General features: G+C 48.6%; 1 protein-coding gene across 3 annotated transcripts in view; it reads left to right on the forward strand.

Annotated features, from left to right (window-relative positions):
- adamtsl3 (ADAMTS-like 3) overlaps positions 1-17,500 on the forward strand; it is a 250,200-nt gene that overhangs the window by 172,930 nt on the left and 59,770 nt on the right. For all 3 annotated transcript variants that reach the window (XM_055900039.1, XM_055900038.1, XM_055900040.1), the window contains 2 exons: positions 933-1,228; positions 4,912-5,044. In XM_055900039.1, the coding sequence (XP_055756014.1) occupies positions 933-1,228; positions 4,912-5,044 (429 nt within the window). The remainder of the gene's footprint in view (positions 1-932; positions 1,229-4,911; positions 5,045-17,500) is intronic.

Here is a 17,500-nt window from a genome sequence, read left to right on the forward strand (position 1 = left end):
TGAGTATAAATACAACACAATACAAATGTAAAAGATTGTTCTTTCACTGAATTATACTGTGTATCCAAATGTGTGTCAGAGTAGAGCTTTGGTCTTCAGTCGGTCTGTGTTAGGTTGGCTGAGCCAGAACGTGTCTGTCATTCAGTGTTACTCTGCATTCCAAATGGCATCATTTTCCTACAGTCTTTTTTCGGAGGGATAGGGTTCTACCAAGAACTGTTTTGATCAGAATAACCCTTTTTGGAAGACAAGGGTTCTTTGTAAGGTAAAGGGTTCTACCTCAAACTTTTAACATCCTAAGAACCCTTTTTGGAAGAAACGGTTCTTTGATGATTCTTTGAAAGGCAAGAAGTGTTCTACATAGAACCATATATAATATTTCCCAGCATGCTCTATTGCAGCGAGATTTTGGTAATTGTTTGTTTTACTGTAATCTATGTTTTTGCATGTGCATTGCTTGGTTGATTTATTTTATGCTACTCAAAGATAAGTAACATACAGTTTTCTAAACTAATCCAATATGTTAGAAATTGGATTTATTGCACCCGTTACTGAGAAGTTCCAGTTTAGATGATTGAGTCTCAGTATTCAATCTTCCCTACACTGGCAGTCATTCTGAATGCAGGTTGCAGGATATCCTAACTGTCTGGATTCCAATATAATGCCAGTTTAATGTGACTTGAAGGCTGTAAAATTGCTTATATATATCCAGCTGCATACAGGGGGTTCTTTGAAGGTTATTTTGAGAGAAAAAAACATACAAATTGTCAGTTTTTTTAAATTGTTGTATGAAACGACTTAATTCTTATGAAAAAAGTAGAGATGCATTTTACTTTTGACGGTCAAAAACAGACATACAATTTCATCCGTGTTCATCTCAGTGTTACCTAACTCCATTCGCTGAGTCTTCCTCTCTGTGTGTTACTCTCCAGGTTAATCCCAGGGCCGTGGTCTCCCTGCAGCGTCACCTGTGGGCTCGGCAAACAGACACGGGAGCTGAAGTGTCGTGTCCTCCTCTCCTTCACCCAGACGGAGGTGGACCTGCCCGAGGAGGAGTGCGGTGAAGAGCGGCCCCAGCTGGAGAGGCCCTGCGATGGGGGAGCCTGTACTCTAGGCCCAGGCTTCTCTCCTGACCTCCAGGATCTTCAAGGCCCTCACACCCAGGGTGAGGAGCCCCACCACTGGGACTACAGGGGCTTTAGTGGCTGCTCGGCCTCCTGTGCTACAGGTGAGCTGCACCGGTGCTTCACCGAAACCCAAACGTTGTCCCAAACATTGTAACATTGTTATCCATCATACCAAACATTATCTGAAATAATACTGCCACATTATCCCAAAAAGTCATACAAAACATATTCCCAAACATTAAAACAAACATTATCCTAAACATTACCCGAGGTATAATTCTAAATTCCAAACATTACGAAAAAGGAATGTACTCTAGCATTATCCCAAACATGCAACATCCTTGTCTACATGATAAATCTGGTAATGACTCAAATAACTCCTTCGCTATTACCCCGTGAGATGGTTTCTTATTAAAGTGTCATATGTATTTTATACAGGATGGGATTCTCATAGTCATATACAGGAGGTCGGGGGTGTCGTTTCCTCCCTGGGGAAGCATTTGTTCTTTAATGAAGGTCGGAAGGCCACAGTGAAAATTGCTTATATCTCCCTGACTGTCTAGTGATTATTAGCGAGCTAAACAGTCAAGAAACTGTATGAATATAGGCCCATTATCATTTCTACACAGTTTGGATTTGGTTTCAGTCATTTTAAAGTATATTGAGTTAGTTTCCCTCCAAAACAAAAATGTTATTCATTTAGAAGAACAAGTAGTCAAACCCCTGCAGTAGATGCTTTGTTTCTATCTCAGTGTCCGTGTGTGAACTCTTTGTTTCTCTAACCCCACTATCTCCCTCTCTCAACTCGCCCTCTCTCAGCTCTCCCTCTCTCAGCTCGTCTCCCTCTCTCAGCTCGCCCTGTCTCAACTCGCCCTCTCTCAGCTCGCCCTGTCTCAACTCGCCCTCTCTCAGCTCTCCCTCTCTCAGCTCTCCCTCTCTCAGCTCGTCTCCCTCTCTCAGCTCGCCCTGTCTCAACTCGCCCTCTCTCAGCTCGTCTCCCTCTCTCAGCTCGTCTCCCTCTCTCAGCTCGTCTCCCTCTCTCAGCTCGCCCTCTCTCAACTCGCCCTCTCTCAACTCGCCCTCTCTCAACTCGCCCTCTCTCAGCTCGTCTCCCTCTCTCAGCTCGTCTCCCTCTCTCAGCTCTCCCTCTCTCAGCTCGTCTCCCTCTCTCAGCTCGCCCTGTCTCAGCTCGCCCTGTCTCAACTCGCCCTCTCTCAACTCGCCCTCACTCAGCTCGTCTCCCTCTCTAAAACTCACCCTCTCTCAACTCGCCCTCTCTCAACTCGCCCTCTCTCAACTCGCCCTCTCTCAGTTCTCCCTCTCTCAGCTCGTCTCCCTCTCTCAGCTCGCCCTGTCTCAACTCGCCCTCTCTCAGCTCTCCCTCTCTCAGCTCTCCCTCTCTCAGCTCGTCTCCCTCTCTCAGCTCGCCCTGTCTCAACTCGCCCTCTCTCAGCTCGTCTCCCTCTCTCAGCTCGTCTCCCTCTCTCAGCTCGTCTCCCTCTCTCAGCTCGCCCTCTCTCAACTCGCCCTCTCTCAACTCGCCCTCTCTCAGCTCGTCTCCCTCTCTCAGCTCGTCTCCCTCTCTCAGCTCGTCTCCCTCTCTCAGCTCGTCTCCCTCTCTCAGCTCTCCCTCTCTCAGCTCGTCTCCCTCTCTCAGCTCGCCCTGTCTCAGCTCGCCCTGTCTCAACTCGCCCTCTCTCAACTCGCCCTCTCTCAGCTCGTCTCCCTCTCTAAAACTCGCCCTCTCTCAACTCGCCCTCTCTCAACTCGCCCTCTCTCAACTCGCCCTCTCTCAGTTCTCCCTCTCTCAGCTCGTCTCCCTCTCTCATCTCACCCTGTCTCAACTCGCCCTCTCTCAGCTCTCCCTCTCTCAGCTCTCCCTCTCTCAGCTCGTCTCCCTCTCTCAGCTCGCCCTGTCTCAACTCGCCCTCTCTCAGCTCGTCTCCCTCTCTCAGCTCGTCTCCCTCTCTCAGCTCGTCTCCCTCTCTCAGCTCGCCCTCTCTCAACTCGCCCTCTCTCAACTCGCCCTCTCTCAGCTCGTCTCCTTCTCTCAGCTCGTCTCCCTCTTTCAGCTCGTCTCCCTCTCTCAGCTCGTCTCCCTCTCTCAACTCGCCCTCTCTCAACTCGCCCTCTCTCAGCTCTCCCTCTCTCAGCTCGTCTCCCTCTCTCAGCTCGCCCTGTCTCAGCTCGCCCTGTCTCAACTCGCCCTCTCTCAACTCGCCCTCTCTCAGCTCGTCTCCCTCTCTCAACTCGCCCTCTCTCAGCTCGTCTCCCTCTCTCAGCTCGTCTCCCTCTCTCAGCTCTCCCTCTCTCAGCTCTCCCTCTCTCAACTCGCCCTCTCTCAGCTCGCCCTCTCTCAGCTCGCCCTCTCTCAGCTCGCCCTCTCTCAGCTCTCCCTCTCTCAGCTCTCCCTCTCTCAGCTCGCCCTCTCTCAGCTCGCCCTCTCTCAGCTCGCCCTCTCTCAACTCGCCCTCTCTCAGCTCGCGCTCTCTCAACTCGCCCTCTCTCAACTCGCCCTCTCTCAACTCGCCCTCTCTCAGCTCGCCCTCTCTCAGCTCGCCCTCTCTCAACTCGCCCTCTCTCAACTCGCCCTCTCGTTCAGCTTTACCTTTGTCAGCTCGCCCTCTCTCAGCTCGCCCTCTCTCAACTCGCCCTCTCTCAGCTCTACCTCTCTCAGCTCTACCTCTCTCAGTTCGCCCTCTCTCAGCTCTACCTCTCTCAGCTCGCCCTCTCTCAACTCGCCCTCTCTCAACTCGCCCTCTCTCAACTCGCCCTCTCTCAACTCGCCCTAACTCAGCTCTACCTCTCTCAGCTCTACCTCTCTCAACCCACCCTCTCTCAGCTCTACCTCTCTCAGTTCGCCCTCTCTCAGCTCTACCTCTCTCAGCTCGCCCTCTCTCATCTCGCCCTCTCTCAACTCGCCCTCTCTCAACTCGCCCTCTCTCAACTCGCCCTCTCTCAACTCGCCCTCTCTCAACCCGCCCTCTCTCAACCCGCCCTCTCTCAACTCGCCCTCTCTGTTCCCCCTCTCTCAACTCGCCCATCTCAACTCGCCCTCTCTCAACTCGCCCTCTCTCAACTCGCCCTCTCGTTCAGCTTTACCTTTCTCAACTCGCCCTCTCTCAGTTCGCCCTCTCTCAGCTCTACCTCTCTCAGTTCGCGCTCTCTCAGCTCTACCTCTCTCAGCTCGCCCTCTCTTAGCTCACCCTCTCTCAGCTCGCCCTCTCTCAGCTCGCCCTCTCTCAGCTCGCCCTCTCTCAGCTCTACCTCTCTCAGTTCGCGCTCTCTCAGCTCTACCTCTCTCAGCTCTACCTCTCTCAGCTCGCCCTCTCTCAACCCGCCCTCTCTCAACTCGCCCTCTCTCAACTCGCCCTCTCTCAGTTCGCCCTCTCTCAGTTCGCCCATCTCAACTCGCCCTCTCTCAACTCGCCCTCTCTCAACCCGCCCTTTCTCAACTCGCCCTCTCTCAACTCGCCCTCTCGTTCAGCTTTACCTTTCTCAGCTCGCCCTCTCTCAGCTCGCCCTCTCTCAACTCGCCCTCTCTCAACTCGCCCTGTCTCAGTTCGCCCTCTCTCAGCTCCACCTCTCTCAGTTCGCGCTCTCTCAGCTCACCCTCTCTCAGCTCGCCCTCTCTCAGCTCGCCCTCTCTCAGCTCGCCCTCTCTGTTGTTCTCCGTTTTTGGTCTCCTTACCTCTCTCTCTTCTCCACATAAACCCCCCCTCTCTCTCTAAGCCTGCCCCCCCTCCTCCTCTCTCTCTCTAACTCTGTTCCCCCTCTCCACCAGGGAGACAGACAGCAGTGGTCAGGTGTGTGAGCCGGGAGAGAGGAGGAGAGGAGGTTGATGATTCTCTCTGTGACCCCTCCAGCCGCCCTCCAGTCATGGGCCGCATCTGCAACCCCGAGCCGTGTCCCCCAAGGTGAGAATCTTACACACATTAGGCAATCCTCTTCTGACTGGCTGGGTTGAAGGTGTGTGTGTGTGTGTGTGTGTGTGTGTGTGTGTGTGTGTGTGTGTGTGTGTGTGTGTGTGTGTGTGTGTGTGTGTGTGTGTGTGTGTGTGTGTGTGTGTGTGTGTGTGTGTGTGTGTTTTAAGTTTTATTAGTTGTATGAACAGGATACACATGGTATAACCGTCCAACGAAATGCTAACTTTCAGGTTGCTTCTCGACAATGCAACAACAATAACAAATAATAAAATATAAAACTACAAACATAAAGTAAATGGCTCAGTAGAATAGAATAAACATTTTAACATAAGTATAATACAGGAAGGCACAAATTCTAGTACAATATTTACACATGTATTGGGGAAGGGGGGGATTGGGGGGCAAGTGTTTAAATTGTGCTGTATTAGCATTAGGAAATATAAGTCTGTTAGCAGCAATTGTGATGTAAGTGCAAAGGTGCAGAAAGTCAGTGCAAATGGTCAGTCCAGTTCAAGCGTTCAGCATACTTGTAGATAGAAACTCTTCCTCAGGCACCATTTCAAGTAGATGTCCTGGATGGGTGGGAACACACCCCAGTGATGTACTGGGCCATCTTCACCACCCGCTGGAGGGCCTTGCAGTCGTAGACAGAGCCATTCCAAATACCAGGCTGTGAGGTAACCAGTCAGGATGCTTTCGATGGTGCAGTGGTAGTATTTGGAGAGGATCCGGTGTGGCACGCTTAAGCTGCCTTAACTTCTTATGGCTGCAGGGGCAGTATTGAGTAGCTTGGATGAAAGGTGCACAGAGGTGCCCAGAGTAAACGGCCTGCTCCTCAGTCATAGTTGCTAATATATGCATATTATTATTAGTATTGGATAGAAAACACTCTGAAGTTCTTAAAACTGTTTGAATTATGTCTGTGAGTATAACAGAACTCATATGACAGGCAAAAACCTGAGAAGTTCCACTTCCTGTTTGGATTTTTTCTTAGGCTGGTCAATTTTCAACCAAGCTCCCATTGAAATTACAGCGAGATATGGATGAGTTTTCACTTCCTACTGCTTCCACTAGATGTCAACAGTCAATAGACCTTTGTCTGATGACTCTACTGTGAAGGGGGGCCGAAGGAGACAGGAATGAGTAACCACTGCCATGAGGTGACCACGCTTTGACCACGCGCGTTCACGTGAGAGGCAGCTCCTTTCCATCGCTCATCTGAAGTCAATGTAATTCTCCGGTTGGAACGTTATTCAAGATGTATGTTAACAACATTCTAAAGATGGATTCAATGCATCGTTTGACATGTTTCTACTGACTGTTACGGAACTTTTGGACATTTCGTCACGTTTTAGTGAACGCGCTTTGTGACTTTGGAATTGTTTACCAAACGCGCTAACCAAAGTAGCTAATTGGACATAGATAATGGACATTATCAAACAAATCAAGCATTTATTGTGGACCTGGGATTCCTGGGAGTGCATTGTGATGAAGATCATCAAAGGTAAGGGAATATTTATCATGTAATTTCTGGTTTCTGTTGACTCCAACATGGCGGCTAATTTGACTCTTGTTCTGAGCTCCGTCTCAGATTATTGCATGGTTTGCTTTTTCCGTAAAGTATTTTTGAAATCTGACACAGCGGTTGCATTAAGGAGAGGTATGTCTATAATTCCATGTGTATAACTTGTCTTATCATCTACATTTATGATGAGTATTTCTGTTGAAACGATGTGGCTATGCACTATCAATGGATGTTTTTGGAACTAGTGAATGTAATGTGCCAATGTAAACTCAGATTTTTTTATATAAATATGAACTTTATCAAACAAAACATGCATGAAGATCATCAAAGGTTAGTGATTAATTTTAGCTATATTTTTTCTTTTTGTGACTGCTACCTTTCGCTGGAAAAATGGCTGTGCTTATTGTGGTTTGGTGTGACCTAACATAATCGTTTGTAGTGCTTTCGCTGAATCGGACACTTTGGTGGGATTAACAACAAGATTACCTTAAAAATTGTATAAGACACATGTATGTCTGAGGAATTTTAATTATGAGATTTCTGTTTTTTGAATTTGGCGCCCTGCACTTTCACTGGCTGTTGTCATATCGATCCTGTTACCGGGATTGCAGCCATAAGAAGTTAAGAAGTAAAGATCCTGTTGTGCCCTCTTGAGAAGAGTGGTGGTGTTGTTGGTCCATGTCAAGTCCTCGGTGAGGTGGACGTGGAGGAACCTAAAACTGCTGACTCTTTCTACTGCAGTGCCGTTGATGTGGATCGGAGCGTGTTCCCTCATCTGCATCCTGAAGTCGACAATAAACTCCTTTGTTCTGCTGATATTGAGGGAAAGCTTGTTGTCCTGCCAGTTCACTCACATCTCTATAGGCTGACTAAGGCCTACAACCGTGGTGTGGTCAGCAAACCTGATGATGGAGTGGGTGTCGCCACACAGTCATGGGTGAACAGGGAGTACAGCAGAGGAGTGAGGACACACCCCTGGTGGGCCCCTGTGTTAAGAGTCAGTGTGGAGGAGAAGTTGTTGCCAATCCTCGCAGCCTGTGGTCTGCTCGTCAGGAAGTCCAGGATCTAGTTGCAGAGGGTGGTGTTCAGACCCAGGGCTTTGAGCTTGGTGTCAAACTTGGAGGGAGCAATAGTGTTGAATGCTGAACTTAGTCAATGAACAGCATTCTCACATAGGTGTTCCTCTTGTCCAGATGTGTTAGGGCCATGTGTGTGCATTACCCAGAGACAGATACAGGCAGACACACACAGTACCCAGAGACAGATACAGGCAGACACACATAGTACCCAGAGACAGATACAGGCAGACACACGCAGTACCCAGAGACAGATACAGGCAGACACACACAGTACTCAGAGACAGATACAGGCAGACACACACAGTACCCAGACCCAGACAGGCCGACACACACAGTACCCAGACCCAGACAGGCCGACACACACAGTACTCAGAGACAGATACAGGCCGACACACATAGTACTCAGAGACAGATACAGGCAGACACACACAGTACCCAGAGCCAGATACAGGCAGACACACATAGTACTCAGAGACAGATACAGGCAGACACACATAGTACCCAGAGACAGATACAGGCAGACACACACAGTACCCAGAGCCAGATACAGGCAGACACACACAGTACCCAGAGACAGATACAGGCAGACACACGCAGTACCCAGAGACAGATACAGGCAGACACACACAGTACCCAGAGACAGATACAGGCAGACACACACAGTACTCAGAGACAGATACAGGCAGACACACACAGTACCCAGACCCAGACAGGCCGACACACACAGTACCCAGAGACAGATACAGGCAGACACACACAGTACCCAGAGACAGATACAGGCAGACACACACAGTACCCAGAGCCATACAAGCAGACACACACAGTACCCAGAGACAGATACAGGCAGACACACACAGTACCCAGAGACAGATACAGGCCGACACACACAGTACCCAGAGACAGATACAGGCAGACACACATAGTACTCAGAGACAGATACAGGCAGACACACATAGTACCCAGAGACAGATACAGGCAGACACACGCAGTACCCAGAGCCAGATACAGGCAGACACACACAGTACCCAGAGACAGATACAGGCAGACACACGCAGTACCCAGAGACAGATACAGGCAGACACACACAGTACCCAGAGACAGATACAGGCAGACACACACAGTACTCAGAGACAGATACAGGCAGACACACACAGTACCCAGAGACAGATACAGGCAGACACACACAGTACCCAGAGACAGATACAGGCAGACACACACAGTACCCAGAGCCAGACAAGCAGACACACACAGTACCCAGAGACAGATACAGGTAGACACACACAGTACCCAGAGACAGATACAGGCAGACACACACAGTACCCAGAGACAGATACAGGCCGACACACACAGTACCCAGAGCCAGACAGGCAGACACACACAGTACCCAGACCCAGACAGGCAGACACACACAGTACCCAGAGCCAGACAGGCAGACACACACAGTACCCAGAGCCAGACAGGCAGACACACACAGTACCCAGAGCCAGACAGGCAGACACACACAGTACCCAGAGCCAGACAGGCCGAGACACGCAGTACCCAGAGACAGATACAGGCAGACACACACAGTACCCAGAGCCAGACAGGCCGACACACGCAGTACCCAGAGCCAGACCTAAAGATAAGGATCAACCAACCAAGCCCCAAATTGCCGTCACAATCCATGGAACTAGCGTGTGTAGTTTTTAACATACACAGAACGCAGGTGGTTCCAATATCACTGGCAAGGTCTCAACTAGTGTTTTTTTTTTTTTTACTTGTTATGAAATCATTTAAGTGTCAGCCATATATTCCTTCAGAGACATAGGGTTAGTCCCAAATTGTACCCTATTCCCTATAAAGTGCACTACTTTTGACCAGGGCCCAAAGTGCACTAAATAGAGATTAGGGAGCCATTTGGGACGAAGACATACCTTTTGAGTGAAGCACAGCTTCTAAAAACAAATCATTTTTCATTCAACGTTAGAATAACTTGGAAATGAGGTTCATCTTGTAATTAAAGTTAGGATAAACATTGCAAATACATTTCTGTTTTCTATGGTGGAATCAAACTTACAATATACATCTAGATGATTACTGCATCGTGGAGAGGCTTGAATAATAATACAATTGGAGTTTGTGGTCTGACATAACAACTACTAATGGCTTCAGCAGTAACCTGAGTAAAGTTGTTTCTCCAACCGCAGAAACACAGTAGACTCTCTGGCCCCAGAGTTGAGCTCACGCAAGGCTTGTTCATTCAGATGATGATGCCACACAGACAGCCCTATGATGCCACACAGACAGCCCTATGATGCCACACAGACAGCCCTATGATGCCACACAGACAGCCCTATGATGCCACACAGATAGCCCTATGATGCCACACAGACAGCCCTATGATGCCACACATACAGCCCTATGATACCACACAGACAGCCCTATGATGCCACACAAACAGCCCTATGATGCCACACAGACAGCCCTATGATGCCACACAGACAGCCCTATGATGCCACACGGACAGCCCTATGATGCCACACGGACAGCCCTATGATGCCACACGGACAGCCCTATGATGCCACACGGACAGCCCTATGATGCCACACGGACAGCCCTATGATGCCACACGGACAGCCCTATGATGCCACCCGGACAGCCCTATGATGCCACACGGACAGCCCTATGATGCCACACGGACAGCCCTATGATGCCACACGGACAGCCCTATGATGCCACCCGGACAGCCCTATGATGCCACCCGGACAGCCCTATGATGCCACACGGACAGCCCTATGATGCCACACGGACAGCCCTATGATGCCACACGGACAGCCCTATGATGCCACACATACAGCCCTATGATGCCACACGGACAGCCCTATGATGCCACACGGACAGCCCTATGATGCCACACGGACAGCCCTATGATGCCACACAGACAGCCCTATGATGCCACACAGACAGCCCTATGATGCCACACAGACAGCCCTATGATACCACACAGACAGCCCTAAGATGCCACACAGACAGCCCTATGATGCCACACAGACAGCCCTATGATTCCACACAGACAGCCCTATGATTCCACACAGACAGCCCTATGATGCCACACGGACAGCCCTATGATGCCACACAGACAGTGGGCATGGAGGTGGGCAGGGATTTGGGTGACAGCCTATACCAGCCAGGAGTAGCGTTTGTCCCTGATCCTGGGTGTATCTCAATAGTCTAAAGCCTTCATCTCCTTCCCTTCAATCCCACTATTGAGATACACCCCAAGGCTGTGGCACTAGGACAGTGGGCATGGAGAGGTTGGTAAGTGTGGATACCAGCCATGCCATTGACCAACAACACCACCACTCTTGTCAAGAGGGCACAACAGCGTCTCTTCTTCTTAAAGCGGCTGAAGAAATTTGGCATGCCGCCCCAGGTCCTCTCCAAATACTACCGCTGCACCATCAAGAGCATCCTGACTGTTTGCATCATGGCCTGGTATGGGAATTGCTCCGGCCATGACTGCAAGGCCCTCCAGCGGGTGGTGAAGACGGCCCAGTAAACCACTGGGACCGTACTCCCACGCATTCCACGAAATCTACTTGAAACAGTGCCTGAGGAAGGCACACAGCATCATCAAGGACTCCACACATCACAGCTACGAGCTGTTCTCTCCCTTCCCGTCGGGCAGACGGTATCGGAACATGAGGTCTGATAACAACAGGCTCAGAGACAGTTTCTACAAGCTATTAGACTGCTGAACACTTAAACTGGACTGACCACCTGCTCTGATTCTCTGCACCTTAGCACACACACACACACACACACACACACACACACACACACACACACACACACACACACACACACACACACACACACACACACACACACACACACACACACACACACACACACACACACACACACACACACACACACACACACACATATATATATATTCATGCTACATACACATCACAACTGCTGCTACCAGACTCTTATTATACTGCTCAATTGATATACTTCCCCGCCTTCCCCAATACACTTGTAAATATTGGACTATAAATGATTCCTCTCAACTCTCCTGAGAGAGGGCGAGCTGAGAGAGGGCGAGCTGAGAGAGGGCGAGCTGAGTGAGGGCGAGTTGAGAGAGGGCGAGCTGAGAGAGGGCGAGCTGAGAGAGGGCGAGTTGAGAGAGGGCGAGTTGACATGCTCAAGCATATGAGTCTAGCTAACCTGTAAAATATGGTCTGCAGGGTAGTGTATGGTTATATCTGTGGCTAACATTGAACGGTCGTAACAAGAGAGAGAGAGAAACTGAGAGAGAGCAAGTGTGTGTGTGTGTGTGTGTGTGTGTGTGTGTGTGTGTGTGTGTGTGTGTGTGTGTGTGTGTGTGTGTGTGTGTGTGTGTGTGTGTGTGTGTGTGTGTGTGTGTGTGTGTGTGTGTGTGTGTGTGTGTGTTTGAGCAAAAGAGGCAGGAACCTGGTTAATGTTCAAGGAAAAGTCTCTGATTGATTCTAAATGGCTAGTCAGACTGTGCTCTCATTAAGAGAGAATTTGATGAGAGTCAAGCACATATACACACACACACACACACACACACACACATCACAGATTGTTTTTCCAATCACTAACCCAAAGGCAGCAGGACAGCTGGCTCAGAGGGCTAGTGCTCGCTGCGTTCAGGAAAATGCTGATCTTGATTAAGATCAAATCGTTTTATTGACTCTAATAAGAGCAGTGTTTTATCATAATGCATAAAAACAGAAAGAAAGCAGAAGTAAATATACCATTTAGAGTAGAAGAACTACTTTGATGGCAGGTTTTGTCAGCAATAGATCTTCTCTTGTGGTCGGCTGCATCCAGGTTTCTGTTTCATAAAGATGATGGTTATTGCAGAGTAGAAGACTGCTGTGCTATTTATGATCTTATAAATACAGACGTCTCAAAGACTGCATCCCAAATGGCACACTGTTCCCTACATAGTGCACAACTCTTGACCAGAGCCCTATGGGCCCTAGTTAAATGTAGTGCACTATACAGAGAATAGGGTTCCATTTGGGATGCACAAAAATACTTGTGATCCCAGTCAGAACAAAGCCCTGGGAGTGTTGTCTCTGAGGTACTAAGATGGTACGGTATTCTCATCAGTTATCCGGGAGCTCTTAAAATAGACCTCTTAGATAAACACTGTCTCCTCTTTTGCTTTCTCACTCTTACATAAGACGGTGGATGAAGGAAGGCACCATGTTCCAAATGACACCCTATGGGCCCTGGTCAGAAGTAGTGCACTACATAAGGAATAGGTGCCGTTCGGGACGCAGCCACCATCTCTCTCCTACAGCGTTTCGGTACACCAGAAGTACATTCATTTCCAATGGACCGCTGCGTTTGCCTTGCAGCATGGCGTTGCAGAGGCAGTTGCAGTGCGTTTTGTGTGCTGCACACGTTGGATTTGTCGAACATATTTCATCAAATTGTCTACGTAGCCGGCTTGACAGAAATGGTAGCAGAAGGTGAATGTTGAACTTTTGTTGCATACATATCGAGGTGATAGTGAGTACCGTTTTGCACAATAACGCTGTCGGTGTGATCGAGGCGTAAGCCATAAGACTGCTAAATAGTTAGTCCAGGTAGCTATTTGGTTAATTATTTAACTATCTTCATTGACCCTTTTGACTCATCACATATCAAATAAAATAAAATGTTATTAGTCACATATGTTATTCCGGGTGGTTCCTAGTTTCAACAGTGCAGTAATATGTAACAACACACAACCATACACAGTGATCTAACAGGGTGCTGCTGCTCCTTCTTCACCACACTGTCTGGGTGGACCATTTCAGACTGTCACTTATCTGAAGCTTTTTACCCTCTCCACTGCGGTCCCGTCGATGTGGATAGGGGCGTGCTCCCTCTGCGGTCCCGTCGATGTGGATAGGGGCGTGCTCCCTCTGCTGTCCCGTCGATGTGGATAGGGGCGTGCTCCCTCTGCTGTCCTGTCGATGTGGATAGGGGCGTGCTCCCTCTGCTGTCCTGTCGATGTGGATAGGGGCGTGCTCCCTCTGCTGTCCCGTCGATGTGGATAGGGGCGTGCTCCCTCTGCTGTCCTGTCGATGTGGATAGGGGCATGCTCCCTCTGCTGTCCTGTCGATGTGGATAGGGGCGTGCTCCCTCTGCTGTCCCGTCGATGTGGATAGGGGCGTGCTCCCTCTGCTGTCCCGTCGATGTGGATAGGGGCGTGCTCCCTCTGCTGTCCCGTCGATGTGGATAGGGGCGTGCTCCCTCTGCTGTCCTGTCGATGTGGATAGGGGCGTGCTCCCTCTGCTGTCCCGTCGATGTGGATAGGGGCGTGCTCCCTCTGCTGTCCCGTCGATGTGGATAGGGGCGTGCTCCCTCTGCTGTCCCGTCGATGTGGATAGGGGCGTGCTCCCTCTGCTGTCCCGTCGATGTGGATAGGGGCGTGCTCCCTCTGCTGTCCCGTCGATGTGGATAGGGGCGTGCTCCCTCTGCGGTCCCGTCGATGTGGATAGGGGCGTGCTCCCTCTGCTGTCCCGTCGATGTGGATAGGGGCGTGCTCCCTCTGCTGTCCCGTCGATGTGGATAGGGGTGTGCTCCCTCTGCTGTCCCGTCGATGTGGATAGGGGCGTGCTCCCTCTGCGGTCCCGTCGATGTGGATAGGGGCGTGCTCCCTCTGCTGTCCCGTCGATGTGGATAGGGGCGTGCTCCCTCTGCTGTCCCCTGTAGTCTACGATCATCTCCTTCATTTTGTTGACGTTGAGGGAGAGGTTGTTTTCCTGTTAGCACTCCGCCAGGGCCCTCACCTCCTCACTGTAGGCCGTCTCGTCATTGTTGGTAATCAGGCCTACTACTGTTGTGTCGTCTGCAAACTTGGCCCCGCAGTCATGAACAGGGAGGACGGGAGGACTGCTGCTGCTGCTACTGTTCATTATCTATCCTGTTGGCTAGTCACTTTATCCCTACCTACATGTACATATCTAACGCAATTACCTTGTACCCTGCACATCGACTCTGTACTGGTACGCCGTGCATATAGCCATGTTATCGTTACTCATTGTGGATTTATTCTTCGTGTTATTATTTCTCTGTTGTTTTTCTCTGTGTTGTTGTGAAGGTCCTGTAACTAAGCATTTCACTGTTAGTCTACACCTGTTGTTTCTCTCTGTGTTGTTGTGAAGGGCCTGTAACTAAGCATTTCACTGTTAGACTTCACCTGTTGTTTCTCTCTGTGTTGTTGTGAAGAGCCTGTAACTAAGCATTTCACTGTTAGTCTTCACCTGTTGTTTCTCTCTGTGTTGTTGGGAAGGGCCTGTAACTAAGAATTTCACTGTTAGTCTTCACCTGTTGTTTCTCTCTGTGTTGTTGGGAAGGGCCTGTAACTAAGCATTTCACTGTTAGTCTACACCTGTTGTTTCTCTTTGTGTTGTTGTGAAGGGCCTGTAACTAAGCATTTCACTGTTAGTCTTCACCTGTTGTTTCTCTCTGTGTTGTTGTGAAGGGCCTGTAACTAAGCATTTCACTGTTAGTCTTTACCTGTTGTTTCTCTCTGTGTTGTTGTGAAGGGCCTGTAACTAAGCATTTCACTGTTAGTCTACACCTGTTGTTTCTCTCTGTGTTGTTGTGAAGGGCCTGCAACTAAGCATTTCACTGTTAGTCTTCACCTGTTGTTTCTCTCTGTGTTGTTGGTAAGGTCCTGTAACTAAGCATTTCACTGTTAGTCTACACCTGTTGTTTCTCTCTGTGTTGTTGTGAAGGGCCTGTAACTAAGCATTTCACTGTTAGTATACACCTGTTGTTTCTCTCTGTTGTTGTGAAGGTCCTGTAACTAAGCATTTCACTGTTAGTCTTTACCTGTTGTTTCTCTCTGTGTTGTTGTGAAGGTCCTGTAACTAAGCATTTCACTGTTAGTCTACACCTGTTGTTTCTCTCTGTGTTGTTGTGAAGGGCCTGTAACTAAGCATTTCACTGTTAGTCTTCACCTGTTGTTTCTCTCTGTGTTGTTGTGAAGGGCCTGTAACTAAGCATTTCACTGTTAGTCTTTACCTGTTGTTTCTCTCTGTTTTGTTGTGAAGGGCCTGTAACTAAGCATTTCACTGTTAGTCTACACCTGTTGTTTCTCTCTGTGTTGTTGTGAAGGGCCTGTAACTAAGCATTTCACTGTTAGTCTTCACCTGTTGTTTCTCTCTTCGTTGTTGGTAAGGTCCTGTAACTAAGCATTTCACTGTTAGTCTACACCTGTTGTTTCTCTCTGTGTTGTTGTGAAGGGCCTGTAACTAAGCATTTCACTGTTAGTCTACACCTGTTGTTTCTCTCTGTTGTTGTGAAGGTCCTGTAACTAAGCATTTCACTGTTAGTCTTTACCTGTTGTTTCTCTCTGTGTTGTTGTGAAGGGCCTGTAACTAAGCATTTCACTGTTAGTCTACACCTGTTGTTTCTCTCTGTGTTGTTGTGAAGGGCCTGTAACTAAGCATTTCACTGTTAGTCTTTACCTGTTGTTTCTCTCTGTGTTGGTGTGAAGGGCCTGTAACTAAGCATTTTACTGTTAGTCTACACCTGTTGTTTCTCTCTGTGTTGTTGGGAAGGGCCTGTAACTAAGCATTTCACTGTTAGTCTTCACCTGTTGTTTCTCTCTGTGTTGTTGTGAAGGGCCTGTAACTAAGCATTTCACTGTTAGTCTACACCTGTTGTTTCTCTCTGTGTTGTTGTGAAGGGCCTGTAACTAAGCATTTCACTGTTAGACTTCACCTGTTGTTTCTCTCTGTGTTGTTGTGAAGAGCCTGTAACTAAGCATTTCACTGTTAGTCTTCACCTGTTGTTTCTCTCTGTGTTGTTGGGAAGGGCCTGTAACTAAGAATTTCACTGTTAGTCTTCACCTGTTGTTTCTCTCTGTGTTGTTGGGAAGGGCCTGTAACTAAGCATTTCACTGTTAGTCTACACCTGTTGTTTCTCTTTGTGTTGTTGTGAAGGGCCTGTAACTAAGCATTTCACTGTTAGTCTTCACCTGTTGTTTCTCTCTGTGTTGTTGTGAAGGGCCTGTAACTAAGCATTTCACTGTTAGTCTTTACCTGTTGTTTCTCTCTGTGTTGTTGTGAAGGGCCTGTAACTAAGCATTTCACTGTTAGTCTACACCTGTTGTTTCTCTCTGTGTTGTTGTGAAGGGCCTGCAACTAAGCATTTCACTGTTAGTCTTCACCTGTTGTTTCTCTCTGTGTTGTTGGTAAGGTCCTGTAACTAAGCATTTCACTGTTAGTCTACACCTGTTGTTTCTCTCTGTGTTGTTGTGAAGGGCCTGTAACTAAGCATTTCACTGTTAGTATACACCTGTTGTTTCTCTCTGTTGTTGTGAAGGTCCTGTAACTAAGCATTTCACTGTTAGTCTTTACCTGTTGTTTCTCTCTGTGTTGTTGTGAAGGTCCTGTAACTAAGCATTTCACTGTTAGTCTACACCTGTTGTTTCTCTCTGTGTTGTTGTGAAGGGCCTGTAACTAAGCATTTCACTGTTAGTCTTCACCTGTTGTTTCTCTCTGTGTTGTTGTGAAGGGCCTGTAACTAAGCATTTCACTGTTAGTCTACACCTGTTGTTTCTCTCTGTGTTGTTGTGAAGGGCCTGTAACTAAGCATTTCACTGTTAGTCTTTACCTGTTGTTTCTCTCTGTGTTGTTGTGAAGGGCCTGTAACTAAGCATTTCACTGTTAGTCTACACCTGTTGTTTCTCTCTGTGTTGTTGTGAAGGGCCTGTAACTAAGCATTTCACTGTTAGTCTTTACCTGTTGTTTCTCTCTGTGTTGTTGTGAAGGGCCTGTAACTAAGCATTTTACTGTTAGTCTACACCTGTTGTTTCTC

The sequence above is a fragment of the Salvelinus fontinalis genome, chromosome 35, assembly GCF_029448725.1.
Source record: "Salvelinus fontinalis isolate EN_2023a chromosome 35, ASM2944872v1, whole genome shotgun sequence".
Lineage (NCBI taxonomy): Eukaryota > Metazoa > Chordata > Actinopteri > Salmoniformes > Salmonidae > Salvelinus > Salvelinus fontinalis.